Source organism: Palaemon carinicauda, chromosome 16 (genome assembly GCF_036898095.1).
Source record: "Palaemon carinicauda isolate YSFRI2023 chromosome 16, ASM3689809v2, whole genome shotgun sequence".
Classification (NCBI taxonomy): domain Eukaryota; kingdom Metazoa; phylum Arthropoda; class Malacostraca; order Decapoda; family Palaemonidae; genus Palaemon; species Palaemon carinicauda.
Genome location: NC_090740.1, coordinates 2275971 through 2295117, shown reverse-complemented (window position 1 = coordinate 2295117; position 19147 = coordinate 2275971). Strand labels below are relative to the sequence as shown.

Here is a 19147-nt window from a genome sequence, read left to right as displayed (position 1 = left end):
GAGACGATGTTTATGTAAAGGGGGATAGTGAAGATTGTGATAATTATGTTAAGGGAATTGGAAAAACAATTCGATGTTATTATTATTATTATTATTATTATTATTATTATTATTAATTGCTAAACTAAAATCCTAGTTGGAAAAGCAGGATGCTATAAGCCCAGGGGCCCCAACAGGGAAAAATAGCTCAGGGAGGAAAGGAAACAAGGAAAAATAAAATATTTCAAGAGCAGTAACATTAAAATAGATATTTCCTAAATAAACTAGAATATACTTTAACAAAACAAGGAGAAGAGATATTAGATAGAATAGTGTGCCTGAGTGTACCCTCAAGCAAGGGAACTCTAACCCAAGACAGTGCAAGACCATGGTACAGAGGCTATGGCTCTACCCAAGACTAGAGAACAATGGTTTGGATTTTGGAGTGTCCTTCTCCTAGAAGAGCTGCTTACCATAGAGAAGAAACACATTTATATTTATATTTAGATGGATTGGAACAGGATACGGTGTACGTCCTACAGAGAAATGAAGGGGGATATGTTGTTTATATAAGAATATTATTTTCCTTGTTTCCTTTTCTTACTGGGCTATTTTCCCTGTTGGAACCCCTGGGGCTTATAGCATCCTGCTTTTCCAGCTATTTTCCCTGTTGGAGCCCCTGGACTTATAGCCTCCTGCTTTTCCAGCTTAGCAAGTAATAATAATAATAATAATAATAATAATTATAATAATAATAATAATAATAATAATATAATAAAGGCTATTTATGTATCCAGAATTGACAAGTACTGGTTACAAATGAATGGATCCATACATATGATCGACATTGTATAAATGAATACATCATATTTATTCATATTGTTACACAATTTGTCATACATATTACAACGTACAAATAACATCTAATTTACATGCGGGCTCAATTTCCATACTGGAACCGGACAAGCCACGAATGCTGGAATAGCCACGAAAGACGCAATAACGGTGAAGTACTTCACGAAGGAAGGAATTATAATCCCTGTTGCCTTTTAGGGTCGTACAATTATTATTTATTATTATTTTTATTATTATTATTATTATTATTACTTGCTGAGCTGCAACCCTAGTTTGAAAAGCAGGATGCTATAAGCCCAAGGGCTCCAACAGGGAATATATCCCAGTGAGGAAAGGTAACAGGGAAAAATGTAATATTAAAAACTGTAACATTAAAATAGATATCTCCTATATAAACTACCTTCATTGTAATCGTGTTTTAGTTTAATATGTTTTGTTTTTTGGTTCAGTATTTCATTTCCATTTGTTCTCTGAGGAATTTCGTTTTACTGTGAATATTAGTTTATTTATTTTTAATAATTAGCATTGAGTTTTTTATATTAATTATTTCGTCACTATTTGTTGTTTGTGGATTTTTATTTTACTGTAACATACTTTATATTTGATTATTTTTAATGATACCATTTAGTTTTTATGTTTTATTTCATTACCATTTTTTTCTATGTGAGATTTCCTTTCACTGTGATACACTTTACTTATTTATTCATAATTTTTTAAAGTATTTAACATATTAATAAGTTTTATTCATTAATTTATTCATATTTTGTTTTTTATGATCGTTATTATTTACATTCCATCCTCTATTTTCTCATGAAAATATTTTAATGAATATTCTTCTTCTTCTTCTTCTATCATCTATCTTCTTTCTTCTTCGTCTTCTTCTTCTTCTTCGTCTTCTATCTTCTATCTTCTTTCGTCATCGTCTTCTTCTTCTTCTTCTCATGAAAATATTTTAATGAATATTCTTCTTTTTTCTTTCTTCTTCTTCTTCTTCTTCTTTCCTTTTCTTTCTTTTTTCTTTCTTCTTCTTTTTCTTCTTCTTTCTTTCTTATTTCTTTCTTCTTCTTCTTCTTCTTCTTTTGTCTTCTTTCTTCCTCTTCTTCTTCTTCTATCTTCTTTTTCTTCTTTCTTTCTTCTTTTTTTCTTTCTTCTTCTTTCTTCCTTCTTTCTTTTTTTTCTTTCTTCCTTTCTTCTTCTTATTTCTTCTTTCTTATTTCTTTCTTCTTCTTTCTTTCATGTTCTTCTTCTTCTTCTTCTTCTATCTTTTTTCTTCTTCGTCTTCTTCTTCTCTGTCTTTCTTCTTCTTCTCTTCTTTCTTCTTCTTCTCTTCTTTCTTCTTCTTCTTCATACTTCTATCTTCTTATATCTTCTTCTTCTTCTTCGTCTTCTTCTTCTTCTTCATCTTCTTCTTCTTTTTCCCAGATAGTTCCAGTGACCCGAGTGGAGTGACCACGTGAAAGCAATCATCCAGATCAATTATCCATCTCCCCCAGATGGATAATGATCTAATGGCTTCGGGTACCTGAGCATAACCTTTCCCTCGGAGCCACATTCAGATCTATCCATTTAGCTCTCTATCTATCTATCTATTTATCTATCTGTCTATTTATCTATCTGTCTATCTATCTATCTGTCTATCTATCCATTCCATCTATCTATCTATCTATCTATCTACTTGCCTATATATATGTGTGTATATATATATATATATATATATTATTACTACTACTACTACTACTACTACTACTACTACTACTACTACTACTATCATTATGATAAACTACTACAACTACTACTACTACTACTACTACTACTACTACTTCTATCATTATGATAAATTACTACTACTACTACTACTACTACTACTACTACTACTACTACGAGAGAGAGAGAGAGAGAGAGAGAGAGAGAGAGAGAGAATTTGCCTATTAGTCTGGTTTGAGGAAATACATTATTCACTCTCATCTAATGAGTACATCGAATCATGGCAATCAAGGAAGAGTAAATACTGATGCTGTATTACGCAGTAATTGCTGTCCCGATGACGTAAAAATAAACGGAAACTGATTAACGTTCAATGTTGCGTATTGATACTTGATGGGAGTATTGACATCAGCGAGTTTAATGCGCAGTTTAATGCGTAATTTGTAGGGTTTTTTTCTGTCTAGTTTAATTGATTTCGTGTAATGGTCATTTTCCATGTTTACTGAAGCAAAGGATGCGTACATGCCTGGCTATCTGCGGGACGGGGGTTCGAGACACGCTCAAGATTAGTAGTTTCTTGTGTTATTGTTATTATTATTAGCTAAGCTACAACCCTAATTGGAAAAGCAGGATGCTATAAGCCAAGGGCTCAAATAGGGAAAATAACCTAGTGATTCTTGTACTATTATTTTTATTATTATTACTTGTTAAGCTACAACCCTAATTGGAAAAGCAGGATGTTATAAGCCCAGGGGCATCAACAGGGAGAGTAGCCTAGTGATTCTTGTACTATTATTGTTATTATTATTACTTGCTAAGCTACAACCCCAATTGGAAAAGCTGGATGCTATAAGCCCAGGGGCACCATCAGGGAAAATAGCCCAGTGAGGAAAGGAAACAAGGGGAAATAAAATATTTGAAGAACAGTAAAAAAATTTTGCCAGCAAAGTTTTCTTACTGAAGCAAAGGAAGCATACTTGCCTTGCGATATGCCGTACGAGGGTTCGAGACCCCCTCAAGATTAGTTGTTTCTTGTAGTGTTTGCAACTTTACTATCCTTCTGAGATGAGGATGGTATGTTTGAAGGAGCCTGTGTGTCATCTTCAGCTATTGCCTGGCCCTACTTGGTCCTAGCTTGGATGGATCGGGGGTCTGGTTATTTATTATACATACAGTATATACGATCAGTCTCTTGCTAGGTCACTATCCAATGCCTTTGTCATTCATGAGCGACCTTTAAACCTTTAAATAATCGGCCACAATTACCTTTCCACCAACTCATATAAGGTTACAGGTCTACCTTCAGAGTCATCAGCATTCATTGCCTGGCCCTACTTGGTCCTAGCTTGGGTGGAGAGAGGGCTTCGACGCTGATTATATGTATATACGACCAGTCTCTTGCTAGGTCACTGTCCAATACCTTTGCCATTCATGGGCGACCTTTAAACCTTTAAATAATCGGCCTTCCCACCAACTCATATACGGCTATAAGTCTACATGAGCATCCATTGCCTGGCCCTACTTGGTCCTAGCTTGGGTGGTGAGAGGGCTTCGACGCTGATCATATGTATATACGATCAGTCTCTTGCTAGGTCACTGTCCAATACCTTTGCCATTCATGGGCGACCTTTAAACCTTTAAATAATGGGCCTTCCCACCAACTCATATACGGCTGTAAGTCTACATGAGCATTCATTGCCTGGCCCTACTTGGTCCTAGCTTGGGTGGAGAGAGGGCTTCGACGCTGATCATATGTATATACGATCAGTCTCTTGCTTGGCCACTATACATTGCCTTTGCCATTCATGAGTGACCTTTAAACCTTTAAATAGTCTGTCTGTCAATTTACATACTTAAGAGCGTAAGTTCTTCGGTTGATATTTCATTACTTAACCGCTGTTTGGGTTAGCATATATTTAGCTGTTTGTTAACTTAACTTTATTTAGTTGTTTGTTAATTTATCTTTATTCATTTATGATATCTATATGTATTATTGCTCTTTTTCTTATAGCCATTCCTCTCAATTTGGAAATTTTGTTCACTTGTAAATGTTGTAGAAGGTTCATAGTTATTATAATTCTCCGTTGAATTGTCTAGGGCAAGACAGTGTCTCTTTTAAAGCTTCTTGAGTAATAATAATGATAATGATTGTAATAATAACTAGATGGGCACTCGGTAGAGTACAGCCCTCCGCCTTGGCAGCTTAATTCTCGACCTTTTGCTTGACCTTGACCTTTGACTTTAACATGTATTAATTGGCATTGATTTTCATACACTCAAATATGAACCAAGTTTGAAGTCTCTATGACAACAATGTCCAAACTTGTGGCTGGTTACGTCAATTGGACCTTTTGCTTGACCTTGACCTTTACCTTTGACCTTGAACTGCCAAAATTTGATGATTTCCAGTTGTTTACATAACAGTTAATCCCTGCAAGATTCATTGCTCTACGAAAAGAATTGTAGCCAGGAAGCTGTTCACAAACACAGAAACAAACACACTCACACACACAAACAGGGGGGAGAGCATAACCTCCTTCCAACTTCGTTGGCGGGGATAATAATTCAGATTCATCTTTACATTCATTTAAAACCATTTATCTAAGAAAATCCTTCCACTGAAATTGAAATAAGAATGTTAGGAAAAGAGAAAAAAAAGAATAAAGTGATTCCAGACCAGAAAACCAAATTTAACTCGAGTTATGGCTGGAATCATATCACTGGAATCGACCCATTCTGGAATCATTTCCAATTAGTTGGAAGGACGTTTGCCTTTACAATTTATGGGTCTCTGAGAGAGAGAGAGAGAGAGAGAGAGAGAGAGAGAGAATGGTGAACTTGTTTTTGCAGTAAGAAAATTAAATTTAATTTTAAATGAAATATGAAAATATCTATAGGGAAAAAGAATCCGAGAGAGAGAGAGAGAGAGAGAGAGAGAGAGAGGAGAGAATGGTGAACTTGTTTTTGCAGTTAGAAAATTAAATTTAATTTTAATGATATATGAAAATGTCTATAGGGAAAAAGAATCCGAGAGAGAGAGAGAGAGAGAGAGAGAGAGAATGGTGAACTTGTTTTTGGGGTTAGAAAATTTAATTTGATTTTAAATGAAATATGAAAATGTCTATAGGGAAAAAGAATCCGAGAGAGAGAGAGAGAGAGAGAGAGAGAGAGAGAATGGTGAACTTGTTTTTGCAGTTAGAAAATTTAATTTAATTTTAAATGAAATATGAAAATGTCTATAGGGAAAAAGAATCAGAGAGAGAGAGAGAGAGAGAGAGAGAGAGAGAGAATGGTGAACTTGTTTTTGGGGTTAGAAAATTTAATTTGATTTCAAATGAAATATGAAAATGTCTATAGGGTAATAGAATCCAAGAGAGAGAGAGAGAGAGAGAGAGAGAGAGAGAGATTGGTGAACTTGTTTTTGCAGTTAGAAAATTAAATTTAATTTTAAATGAAATATAAAAATGTCTATAGGGAAAAGGAATCCAAGAGAGAGAGAGAGAGAGAGAGAGAGAGAGAGAGAGACCTAGAATGGTGAACTTGTTTTTGCAATCTAAAAATTTAATTTTAAATTTAAATGAAATATGTAAATGTCTATAGGGAAATGGAATGAGAGAGAGAGAGAGAGAGAGAGAGAGAGAGAGAATGGTGAACTTGTTTTTGCAGTTAGAAAATTAAATTTAATTTTAAATGAAATATGAAATTGTCTATAGGGAAAAAGAATCCGAGAGAGAGAGAGAGAGAGAGAGAGAGAGAGAGAATGGTGAACTTGTTTTTGCAATTTAAAAATTTTAATTTAATTTTAAATGAAATATGTAAATGTCTATAGAGAGAGAGAGAGAGAGAGAGAGAGAGAGAGAATGGTGAACTTGTTTTTGCAGTTAGAAAATTAAATTTAATTTTAAATCAAATATGAAAATGTCTATAGGGAAAAAGAATCAGAGAGAGAGAGAGAGAGAGAGAGAGAGAGAGAGAGAATGGTGAACTTGTTTTTGCAGTTAGAAAATTAAATTTAATTTTAAGTCAAATATGAAAATGTCTATAGGGAAAAAGAATCCAAGAGAGAGAGAGAGAGAGAGAGAGAGAGAGAGAGAGAGAGGCATAGAATGGTGAACTTGCTTTGCAATTTAAAAATTTAAATTTAATTTTAAATGAAGTATGTAAATGTCTATAGGAAAATGGAATGAGAGAGAGAGAGAGAGAGAGAGAGAGAGAGAGAGAGAAATGGCCACCTCCTGAACAGAGAGTAATTACCTCTTGTCGACGTAAAAACTTTTAATTATCTTTGAACGTGGAATGCCCGGAGAGAGAGGAGAGAGAGAGAGAGAGAGAGAGAGAGAGAGTTATAATGATTTTGGGTGTCTCAAATACTTTTTAGTCCATCCACTGTGACTCCATTTGCTCTTTGGTAGAGCGATTTAGTTTAAGCATTTAGAGAGTTCTTATGATCTTGATTAACTTATTCTTGAACTCGTTTACCGTGTTTCAGTTTACTACATTCCATGGAAGCTTATTCCAAGTATTTGCTATTTTGTATGCAAAGAAATTGCCACATTGAGTGGTGTTGTATATTTCTAATTCCATTTTGTATCCGTTACCTCCGGACTGATTTGTGTTAAGCGTGAATAGATTTTTGTAATCTACATTCGTTATTCCTGTAGGAATTTTGAATGCCTCTATTAACTGTCCCCTTAGTCGTCGAGTTTGTAGATCAAACAAGTTCAAACGTTCCATCCTTCCTCTATATCCGAATTGCCTTAGTGTTGGAACTAGTTCGGTGACCCTAGCTTGTACTGCTTCCAGTCTATCAATATTCTTCTGAATACTTGGAGCCCAGAATTGGACTCCGTATTCCAGATGGGGTCTTATTAGTGAGGTGTACAGCTGTAGTACAGTGTGTCTTTTTATGTTCGAAGAGAGAGAGAGAGAGAGAGAGAGAGAGAGAGAGAGAGTGAGAGAGAGAGAGATGCATGCTGCTGGAGTAGAGAAAGAGAGAACTGTCACTGCTGTTTCTCGAGCAGCATTCATCTCTCTCTCTCTCTCTCTCTCTCTCTCTCTCTCTCTGTGGTTTCAATAATGTTATCAGCATCATTTCACATTTTATGGTAAATTTAATATTTGTGTGTGAGAGAGAGAGAGAGAGAGAGAGAGAGAGAGAGAGAGGTGAATGCTGCTGGAGAACCAGCAGTGACAGTTCTCTCTCTCTCTCTCTCTCTCTCTCTCTCTCTCTGTGGTTTCAATAATGTTATCAGCATCATTTCAAAGTTCTTAACATATTTTTTGGCAAATTTAATATTTGAGAGAGAGAGAGAGAGAGAGAGAGAGAGAGAGAGAGAGAGAATAGTAGGTTACATATTGATGAATTGTTTTCAAAAGTAAGACTTTCTTATTTTTCTTGATATTTAGTATCAAAGTTGAACAGTTTAAATCGTAAGGTCTACTTTGCCAAAAATACATTTAGATAATAAAAGCACTCAGAGTGCAGACCTCCTCCACGGCAGCTCATTTCTCGAAACCAGCTTGCTTTTCCCAGAATCAATTTAGACCATAGGAGTATTTGATGTCTGTGTGATAACCCTGCGTGAACTCAGGGTTAAGGTTAATTCGGTCGTCCTTTTGCTCAACCTTGACCTTGACCTTTGACTAGTGACTTTCAAACTTGAACCAGTTCCACGTCTCAACACATTAATGAATCCCTGAAAGTTTCACTACAGATAAACGGAGAAACAGGGGCGAAAACATAACCTCCTTCCCCCTTCGTTGGCGGAGGTTAAGGGAAATATTTAGAAAATTACCATACGGACTTGGAATCATTTCTCATACAAAATCTTACAAAAAAAGCTCGGTAGTAAAGTACGTTTTTTTTTTTTTTTTTTTTTTTTTTTTTTTTTTTTTTTTTTTTTAATGGAAACCTGTTTAAAAAGAATAAAGTAGCCCTGAAGCCTTGAATATTTAAGTACTTCGCATTGGGAGCCAGCCAATTTAATATAGAAGATTGATGCTTGTGATGTAACCCAATCTAGACTTCATTCGGCGTTTCTATTCGTACAGTTACTGAAGAATTTGAATTAAAAACGAAAAGTTTCTTGTAAACAGAATCTGAAGAATTAAAATATTCTTTCTTATTTCTTTTTTTTTTTACTGCTGCAACTAGTTCTCCATTCTGAGCACCTCTCTCTCTCTCTCTCTCTCTCTCTCTCTCTCTCTCTCCCAAGAGCAAATGGAGTCTCGCGAATAGACTGAAATGTCTTTGAGACAACCAATATCCTTGTAGCTCTCTCTCTCTCTCTCTCTCTCTCTCTCTCTCTCTCTCTGCCTTTTTCATATTCATTTTTGTCTGACCAATATGCATCTTATTTTTGAATTTTCGTAAGTTGGAAATTTTGAGTTGCTTTTGATTTCTCTAATTTAATGGATCTATTTTCGCTTGGGTTTCTGTAAAGATTTTTTAATCAAGAAAGTCAATCCTCCATCTCAATTTTTTTTTTCACAATATTTTCCAGAACTCTAAATTACTGAATATACAAAATTCATAAGAATCTGAAGATCAATTTTGGCAGTTCATATAAGCTCTCTTGGCTTCTAATGCAGTGTTTTGGTTTCTCTGTGACGCCAGTGTTTATGTAGTCTATTCTATACTGGTGTTTCTCATGCAGAATTTATTATTATTATTATTATTATTATTATTATTATTATTATTATTATTATTATTATTATTTGCTAAGCTACAACCCTCGTTGGAAAGGCAAGATGCTATAAGGCCAAGGGCTCCAACAGGGAAAATAGCCCATTGAGGAAAGGAAATAAGGAAAAACGACAAGAGAAGTTTAAGTACAAAAATCAAAATAGCATAAATCTCTCATATATAAACTATAAAACTTGATAATAACAAGAGGATAAAAACTTCTAAGTAACAAGATGAAGAGAAATAGGATGGTGTGCCTGAGTGTACCCTCAAGCAAGAGATTTCTTACCCAAGACAGGGCAAGACCATGGTACAGAGGCTATAGCACTACCCAAGACTAGAGAACAATAGTTTGATTTTGGAATGTCCTTCTCCTAGAAGAGCTGCTTACCCATAGCTAAAGAGTCTCTTCTACCCTTACCAAGAGGAAAGTAGCCACTGAACAATTCCAGTGCAGTAGTTAGACGTCATCTTTTGTTTGGGGGGCTTTTCAGTGACTCCATTTTTGTCTGTATCTCAGGTCGTGAAAACTTATTTTAGTTACTCAAACTTGGTCTCATATAACGCTAGAGAGTTATAGGGTCCTTTGACTGGCCAGACAGTACTACATGGAATCCTTCTCTCTGTTTACGGTTCTTTCCCTTTGCCTACACATACACCGAATAGTCTGGCTTATTCTTTACTTATCCTCTGTCCTCATACAATTGACAACACTGTGACTATCAAACAATTCTTCTTCACCAAAGGGGTTAACTACCGCACTGTAATTGTTCAGTGGCTACTTTCCTCTTGGTAAGGATAGAAGAGACTCTTCAGCTATGGTAAGTAGCTCTTCTAGGAGAAGGACACTCCAAAATCAAACCATTGTTCTCTAGTCATGGGTAGTGCCATAGCCTCTGTACCATGGTCTTCCACTGTCTTGGGTTAGAGTTCCCTTGCTTGAGGGTACACTCGGCCACACCATTCTATTTAATTTCTCTTCCTCTTGTTTTGTTAAAGTATTTATAGTTTATTTAGGAAATATTTATTTTAATGTTGTTACTGCTCTTGAAATATTTAATTTTTCCTTGTTTCCTTTCCTCACTGGGCTATTTTCCCTGTTGGGGCCCCTGGGCTTATAGCATCCTGCTTTTCCAACAAGGGTTGTAGCTTAGCAATTAATAATAATAATAATAATAATAATAATATACCGGAATCTCAAAGCCTTACATTCACCTTTGGGTTTTTAGATATAGTGGCCAGCATTCTAGTGGACATTTGTAACATGTATGGCAATAGCCTCAAAGCACACAATGTCTCTTAATATTGTTTGTTAACAATAACATTGGAAATTACCGTATGTAAAATCTTTTAGAATGATTCGATATATAATGGTAATCGATTGAAAACAAAGTTTAATATAATTGTTGATTGATTTGTTTGGAAAGGAGGCATTTGTTTATATGTTCATATTCTATTTTTGAAATAATCTCTTGTATATATAAATAGCAAGTGTCTGTCTATATATAAATACATATATATATGTATATATATATATATATATATATACGTAATATACATAAATATATATGTATATATGTGTATATATATACATATACATATATATATATATATATATATAAAATATATATATATATACATACATATATATATATTCACACACACATATATATTTATATATATATATATATATATGTGTGTGTGTATATATATATATATATATATATTTGTGTAATTGTTCCGGTCACGCTCATCTCTCCCCGTCCCTGTGGTATGGGCGAGAAAGAGTAGTCATACCCTGCTGAGAGGAGAGCACGTGTACATGTATTTGCACATCTATGAATATTTAGCCGTCATTATTGACGGATGACGTACACTAGTTATTGTATAATGAAATGATGTTTTTCTCGCACTGCCAAGTGACGGTGAAAGTGGAATGCTAATAATATCTGGAGGAATTTTGCTATGACGAAGTTCACGATCCATAGTTGGTTTATGAACAGAATTTAGCTCATAACATCTTATTTGAGTCTGTCTCATATCGCGAGAGAGAGAGAGAGAGAGAGAGAGAGAGAGAGAGATTTGATGCCTTAGGTGAAAAGACAATGACAGAACACCAGATGTTGGGGGAGAGAGAGAGAGAGAGAGAGAGAGAGAGAGAGAAAATCATATATGTTCCATATATTGGAAACGTCCCTGCCTGGTGATTTGCCGGACTGGGGTTCGAATCCCGCTCAAGCTCGATAGTTTATTGTAGGATCTTCAACCTTACCATCCTTTTGAGCTAAGAATTGGGTATTTGTGGGGAGCCTATGGGTCTGCCTGCTGAGTCATCAGCAGCCATTACCTGGTCCTCCCTGGTCGGAGCTTGGGTGGAGTGGGGGTTTGGGTGCTAATTATTAGTATATATACTCAGTCTCTAAGACAGTGCTACTGTCTCTTGCCTCTGCAATTCACGAGTGGGCTTTAAATCTTGAAAGGTGTCACATGAGTTCAATATCGACCTTTCTTTCATCCCTTGTTAGAAGCTGTGTGACAGATTTGAGCCTGCCAAACACACCACTAGAAAAGCAAGAGGAAGGGAAATCATAGAATAGTTTGCCTGAGTGTACCATCAAGGAAGAGAACTCTATCCCAAGACAGATGAAGACTATGGTATAGAGGCTATGGTACTACCCAAGATTAGAGAACAATGGTATGATTTTGGAGTGAGTATTTTAGCTCAGAAAGTTACAGGATAAATATGCAGCTACTTCCCCCCCCCCCTTTTTTTTTTCCTGTGGAACCATAACTTTATTTGGGAAGGGGGGTGGAGGGGGCGTTGCGAAATGGCCTCTTGTCCAGCCTATTAAATATATGGTAGTTAATTTAAAATATGTTCATGAATGGCAGTGGCAAAAGACAGGACAATGCCCTAGAGATTGACCTTATATACATGTGATAGGCGACTAAGCCCCCTTCTCCATCAAGCTAAGACCAGGGGGGGCCAGGCAATGACTGCTGATAGACCTGTAAACCTATAGGCTCGACCAAATGCTCCCCCCATCGTTAGCTCACAAGGATAGCGAGGTTGCAGATACTACTAAAAACTATCGAGATTGAGCGGGTCTCTAACTCCTGTTCAATAGATTTCTAGACAGGTATGTTTCCAATAGGCCACAATCCAATAGGTTTATTCTCAACAGTGTGCATATTAAACTTACAGTTCTATTAATCGTACTTGAGGATTGTGGTAGCCTATTGGAAACGTTTTTACTTGAGGATTGTGGTAGCCAATTGGAAACGTTTTTACTTGAGGATTGTGGTAGCCTATTGGAAACGTTTTTACTTGAGGATTGTGGTAGCCTATTGGAAACGTTTTTACTTGAGGATTGTGGTAGCCAATTGGAAACGTTTTTACTTGAGGATTGTGGTAGCCTATTGGAAACGTTTTTACTTGAGGATTGTGGTAGCCAATTGGAAACGTTTTTACTTGAGGATTGTGGTAGCCTATTGGAAACGTTTTTACTTGAGGATTGTGGTAGCCAATTGGAAACGTTTTTACTTGAGGATTGTGGTAGCCTATTGGAAACGTTTTTACTTGAGGATTGTGGTAGCCAATTGGAAACGTTTTTACTTGAGGATTGTGGTAGCCTATTGGAAACGTTTTTACTTGAGGATTGTGGTAGCCAATTGGAAACGTTTTTACTTGAGGATTGTGGTAGCCAATTGGAAACGTTTTTACTTGAGGATTGTGGTAGCCTATTGGAAACGTTTTTACTTGAGGATTGTGGTAGCCAATTGGAAACGTTTTTACTTGAGGATTGTGGTAGCCTATTGGAAACGTTTTTACTTGAGGATTGTGGTAGCCAATTGGAAACGTTTTTACTTGAGGATTGTGGTAGCCTATTGGAAACGTTTTTACTTGAGGATTGTGGTAGCCTATTGGAAACGTTTTTACTTGAGGATTGTGGTAGCCTATTGGAAACGTTTTTACTTGAGGATTGTGGTAGCCTATTGGAAACGTTTTTACTTGAGGATTGTGGTAGCCAATTGGAAACGTTTTTACTTGAGGATTGTGGTAGCCAATTGGAAACGTTTTTACTTGAGGATTGTGGTAGCCAATTGGAAACGTTTTTACTTGAGGATTGTGGTAGCCTATTGGAAACGTTTTTACTTGAGGATTGTGGTAGCCTATTGGAAACGTTTTTACTTGAGGATTGTGGTAGCCAATTGGAAACGTTTTTACTTGAGGATTGTGGTAGCCTATTGGAAACGTTTTTACTTGAGGATTGTGGTAGCCTATTGGAAACGTTTTTACTTGAGGATTGTGGTAGCCTATTGGAAACGTTTTTACTTGAGGATTGTGGTAGCCAATTGGAAACGTTTTTACTTGAGGATTGTGGTAGCCTATTGGAAACGTTTTTACTTGAGGATTGTGGTAGCCAATTGGAAACGTTTTTACTTGAGGATTGTGGTAGCCTATTGGAAACGTTTTTACTTGAGGATTGTGGTAGCCTATTGGAAACGTTTTTACTTGAGGATTGTGGTAGCCAATTGGAAACGTTTTTACTTGAGGATTGTGGTAGCCAATTGGAAACGTTTTTACTTGAGGATTGTGGTAGCCAATTGGAAACGTTTTTACTTGAGGATTGTGGTAGCCAATTGGAAACGTTTTTACTTGAGGATTGTGGTAGCCTATTAGAAACGTTTTTACTTGAGGATTGTGGTAGCCTATTGGAAACGTTTTTACTTGAGGATTGTGGTAGCCTATTAGAAACGTTTTTACTTGAGGATTGTGGTAGCCTATTAGAAACGTCTTTACTTGAGGATTGTGGTAGCCTATTGGAAACGTTTTTACTTGAGGATTATGGTAGCCTATTAGAAACGTCTTTACTTGAGGATTGTGGTAGCCTATTGGAAACGTTTTTACTTGAGGATTGTGGTAGCCTATTAGAAACGTTTTTACTTGAGGATTGTGGTAGCCTATTGGAAACGTTTCTGCCTGGCGATATGCCAGACTGGGGTTCGAGTCCCACTCAAGGTCGATAGTTTCTTGCAGTGTCTGCAACCTCACCATCCTTGCGAGCTTAGGAAGGTGGTTTGGGGGCTCCTATAGGTCTACCTGATGAGCCATCATCAGCCATTGCCTGGCTCTCTCTGGTCCTAACTTGGGTGGAGAGGGGCCTTGGTTATTATCCTGCTAGCTAGATCGTTGTCATTGTCCCTCGCCTCTGGCACTCATTAGCGGCCTTTAAACCTTAAGAGAGGGTTAATGAGACATTTTAACCCTATCTAATGAATATATAAGATTGTTAAAAAATTGTTAAAAGGTAAGATTTAAAACCTATATTTAAAAAAAGGTGTTTGAACAGAGGTGTAATTAGACATTTTAACTATAACGAAGATTATTAAAAAGAAGGGTTTTTAACATTTATAAAAAAAAATGTGATTTAAGAGAGGGTTAATGGAACATTTTAACCCTAACCAAGATTATTAAAAGGAAAGAATTAAAATCTATATAAAAGGGGGTGTTTTAAGAGAGGGTTAATGGGACATTTTAACCGGAACAAACGAAGATATAAGATTGTTAAAGAATTCTTGTAAAGAAAGATTTAAAATCTATATAAAAAGGGTATTTTAAGGTAGGGTTAATGGGACATTTTAACCCGAACAAACGAAGATATAAGATTGTTAAAGAATTCTTTTAAAGAAAGATTTAAAATCTATATAGAAAGGGTGTTTTAAGATAGGGTTAATGGGACATTTTAACCTTAACAAACGAAGATATAAGATTGTTAAAGAATTCTTATAAAGAAAGATTTAAAATCTATATAAAAAGGGTATTTTAAGAGAGGATTAATGGGAACATTTTAACCCGAACAAACGAAGATATAAGATTGTTAAAGAATTATTAAAAGGAAAGATTTAAAATCTATATAAAAAGGGTGTTTTAAGACAGGGTTAATGGGACATTTTAACCCGAACAAGCGAAGATATAAGATTGTTAAAGAATTATTAAAAGGAAAGATTTAATACCAATATAAAAAAGGGTGTTATTTTTGCCTTTGTACGGGGAAAGTTGCCTGCCCAATTAGTCGATATACAGTGAGAATTCTAAAGAGAAGATATTCTTTTGAGAATTTCATCATTATTCCCACTGCTTTTATACATACCGTCTTTCGGTAGGGCAAGAAAATATACAATGAGTCCTTCCCTGCATAGTTTCTTTTGTTTATTTTAAAGAAATTGGGGAGAGGAAAATGAACAGGAGGACAATCTTGAGAAGATCATGGAAAAAGGATTTTTTTTTTTTTTTTTTTTTTTTTTTTTTTTTTTTTTTTTTTTTTTTTTGTGCAGGGTTTGCTTGTTAATAGCTTCTAGCCTTTTCCACGACTGTTCTTTTCATAGGAATTCAATGGGGGAGGGAAACGCGATATCCTGCGTGGTGATCAACTTTCCAGTTTTGTTTGTGTTCACAAAAAAAAAGGAAAATAAAAAAAAGGAAATATAAAAAAAATGAAGAAATTTAAAAAAAAAATGCAGCCTAGTGAATGGTCACTTGTATTTTGCTTATTTATTTATTTATGTAACTAGTGTACTCGACCCGCCAAAATTGACGGCTAAGTATTAAGATGCGAGTTTTGTTTGTGTTAAAAAAAAAAATCTTTCCTAGTGAATGGTCACTTGTATTTTGCTTATGTATTTATTTATGTAACTAGTGTACTCGACCCGCCAAAATTGATGGCTAAGTTTTAAGATGCTAGTTTTGTTTGTGTTAAAAAAAACAACAACAAAAAAATCTAGCCGAGTGTGAATGCTCACTTGTATTTTGTTTATGGATTTATTTATGTTACTAGTGTATGCGACCCGTCAAAAATGATAGCTAGATAGATGTGCTCACGCACGTGCTGCCTCCTCTTACCAGGGTATGACTACTCCTCTCAGGAAAGCTCAGCGTGACGATATATATGTGTGTGTATATATATATATATATATATATATATATATATATATATATATATACTTATATATGTATATATATATATATATATATATATACTGTATATATATCTCGAGACACTTTCTTTTTATTATGTAGGGGAAATATTATTATTATTATTATTATTATAGTTATTATTATTATTATTATTATTATTATCATCATCATCATCATCATCATTACTACTTCCTGCTATGCTACAATCCTAGTTGGAAAAGCGGGATGCTATAAGTCCAAGGGTTCCAACACGGAAATTAGCCCAGTGAGGAAAGGAAATAAGGAAAAACGACAAGAGAATTTTAATAACAATAATAACACTAGAATAAATCATATATAAGCTATAAAAACTTGAAAATAACAAGAGGAAGAGAAACCAGACAGGATATCCATTTATTCATACACGTTCAAATGCTTCTAAATATGTGTACACGAGCACCATAACCGAATAAATAACCAAATAATTGTGTAAAATATTATTTGATATATATTAAGTTTAGGTCATTGAATGAATACTGCTACAACTGAAAACATCATAGTGCCTCCTGATAATTGGATATGCTATTAAATCTATATCAGCGGGGAAGCTGAGAGTTACTAATGAAGCAGGTATATTACTACAATGATTCCCTCTCTGGTTCAGAGGACCCTCTGGAGAGAGAGAGAGAGAGAGAGAGAGAGAGAGAGAGAGAGAGAGAGAGAGAGAGAGAGAGAGAGAGAGAGAGAGAGAGAATATCATATAATTTCAAGTGATGTCCTGTCACATTTAGTTTAGCATTTCAGTTAAATCTATTATATTGTGCAAAGCATAGGAACATTAGCAATAAAAAACAACTTAATCTGAGAGAGAGAGAGAGAGAGAGAGAGAGAGAGAGAGAGAGAGAGAGAGAGAGAGAGAGAGAGAGAGAGAGAGAGAGAGAGAGAGAGAATCATAATTTCAAATAAATTTATCATCTTGTGCAAAGCATTGGAATAAGCAATACAAAACAACATAGAGAGAGAGAGAGAGAGAGAGAGAGAGAGAGAGAGAGAGAGAGAGAGAGAGAGAGAGAGAGAGAGAGAGAGAGAGAGAGAGAGAGAGAGTGAGTGAGAGATCATAATGTCTCATGCTTAGTGCATGTAATCATAACATCTAATGTTTTTTTTTTAAGTATAAATTTTATTTTTTCGTTTTGGTATTCATTTGGAATTCTCTATTATTATTTTTTTTATTCCATATTTAATTTCAGCATTGTTATTTTTCCTTCCTCTTAAATTAAATATTTCTTCTAATTATTTAGTCTTTAAAAATTTAGAATATTTATAAAGGCGAAGCTCGCTATCCTTATAAATGGCTCTGGCCCTAAATATTGAGTTATAAAAGTAATCTACTTTATAAGTGGTATTCACATATCTCTTATGGTGGGTTTACACGGTCGAACGTGGTTCGTCGAACCAAGTGTTTGAAGTGATATTCAAACTTATAAACGGGATATTTGGTTGTCGAACACGTTCGTCGAACTGTTCGAAGGAAGTCTGTTCTCGCCTGCCTTTTGTAGGCGGGGCTTCATTGTCCGGAAACCTTATGCATTTGTGATTGACTCGACCTCTTCGAACCGTTTGATAAGCAGGTTCGACAATCGGGTTCTATAACCGTGTTCGACAAGCGAGTTCGACAACCGATTTCGACAACCGGGTTCGACCGTGTAAACCCCATTTTAATCTCGAAAGTTCTCGTTATCGTGCTGTTAATTTGACCAAACTATCGTACTAATATTTTATCTAAAATATTTTCCTGTTCTTGATATATTGCAACAATCTGATGCAACATATTTCGATGAGTTCCTCTGTTCAGACATTCGTTAACGAGTCATTTTTCACGGTCTGTTAGTTTCACGATAATTAACGTCCGCAAAAATAAAAACCCGTTGAAATTGAAGGTATTGGACCATTATCTTCTTTGCTTGAAAATTATTTAATATTACAGTAGTTTAGTGACCCCTTTTTGAGTGGGGATACCTTAACGTGGTGAAAGGGTTTTCGTATTGTCATGATCAGCAAAGCTGTACTAGTCAGGGCCACCCATACTAGGTTGGTTTGCTGTGAGCGATCATACGGTAATCCCCCATCATCACTTATCTGAGGTGGCCAGCGTGGTGATGAAAACTGGCCAATCCCCAGACATGAATTGGCATATCTTAGGTCTTTGTCTTGCAATGAACTAAAAACGGCTGCATTTATTGTTCTTTGTGTTTTATATATGTCTAAATATATGTTTATATATAGGAATAAATAGATAGATAGATAGATAGATAGATAAATTTATATATATATATATATATATATATATATATATATATATATATATATATATATATATATATATATATATATTATGCTGACATGTCTGAGGCTTTTGTTCAGCAATGGACTAGAAATGGCTACATATGGTGTTGTTATTACTGTTGTATCAGTGATAATTAATCATTATTCAAGCCAGTTCATCTTCACCCACACACATATATATATACCTGCTTGTTATAAGGGCCCAAGTGGTAATCTCACAGGTGTAATTATCAAAATCAATCTCGCAGATTTGTTATGTAATTTCCCACATAAGCGTAATTACCCATTACTTCAGGGGGCCAATTACAATTTCGTTCTCAAGAAGATGTTACTCCCAAATAGAATTATTATTATTATTATTATTATTATTATTATTATTATTATTATTATTATTATTATTATTATTTGCTAAGCTACAACTCTAGTTAGAAAAGCAGGATATGTTATTATTATTATTATTATTATTATTATTATTATTGTTATTATTATTATTATTATTGTTATTATTATTATTATTATTATTATTACTTGCCAAGCTACAACCCTAGTTGGAAAAGCATGATATGTTATTATTATTATTATTATTATTATATTTATTATTAATATTATTATTTTATTAT

At 35.0% G+C, this 19147-nt stretch overlaps 1 protein-coding gene across 1 annotated transcript in view; it reads right to left on the bottom strand.

Moving 5' to 3' along the window:
* LOC137655906 (fibril-forming collagen alpha chain-like) overlaps positions 1–3860 on the bottom strand; it is a 28766-nt gene extending 24906 nt beyond the window's left edge. Inside the window, exons 1-2 of the mRNA XM_068390125.1 lie at positions 3805–3860; positions 453–515 (exon numbers count right to left, since the gene is read on the bottom strand). Coding sequence (XP_068246226.1) covers positions 453–515; positions 3805–3860 — 119 coding nt within the window. The remainder of the gene's footprint in view (positions 1–452; positions 516–3804) is intronic.
* Positions 3861–19147: the final 15287 nt, after the last annotated feature.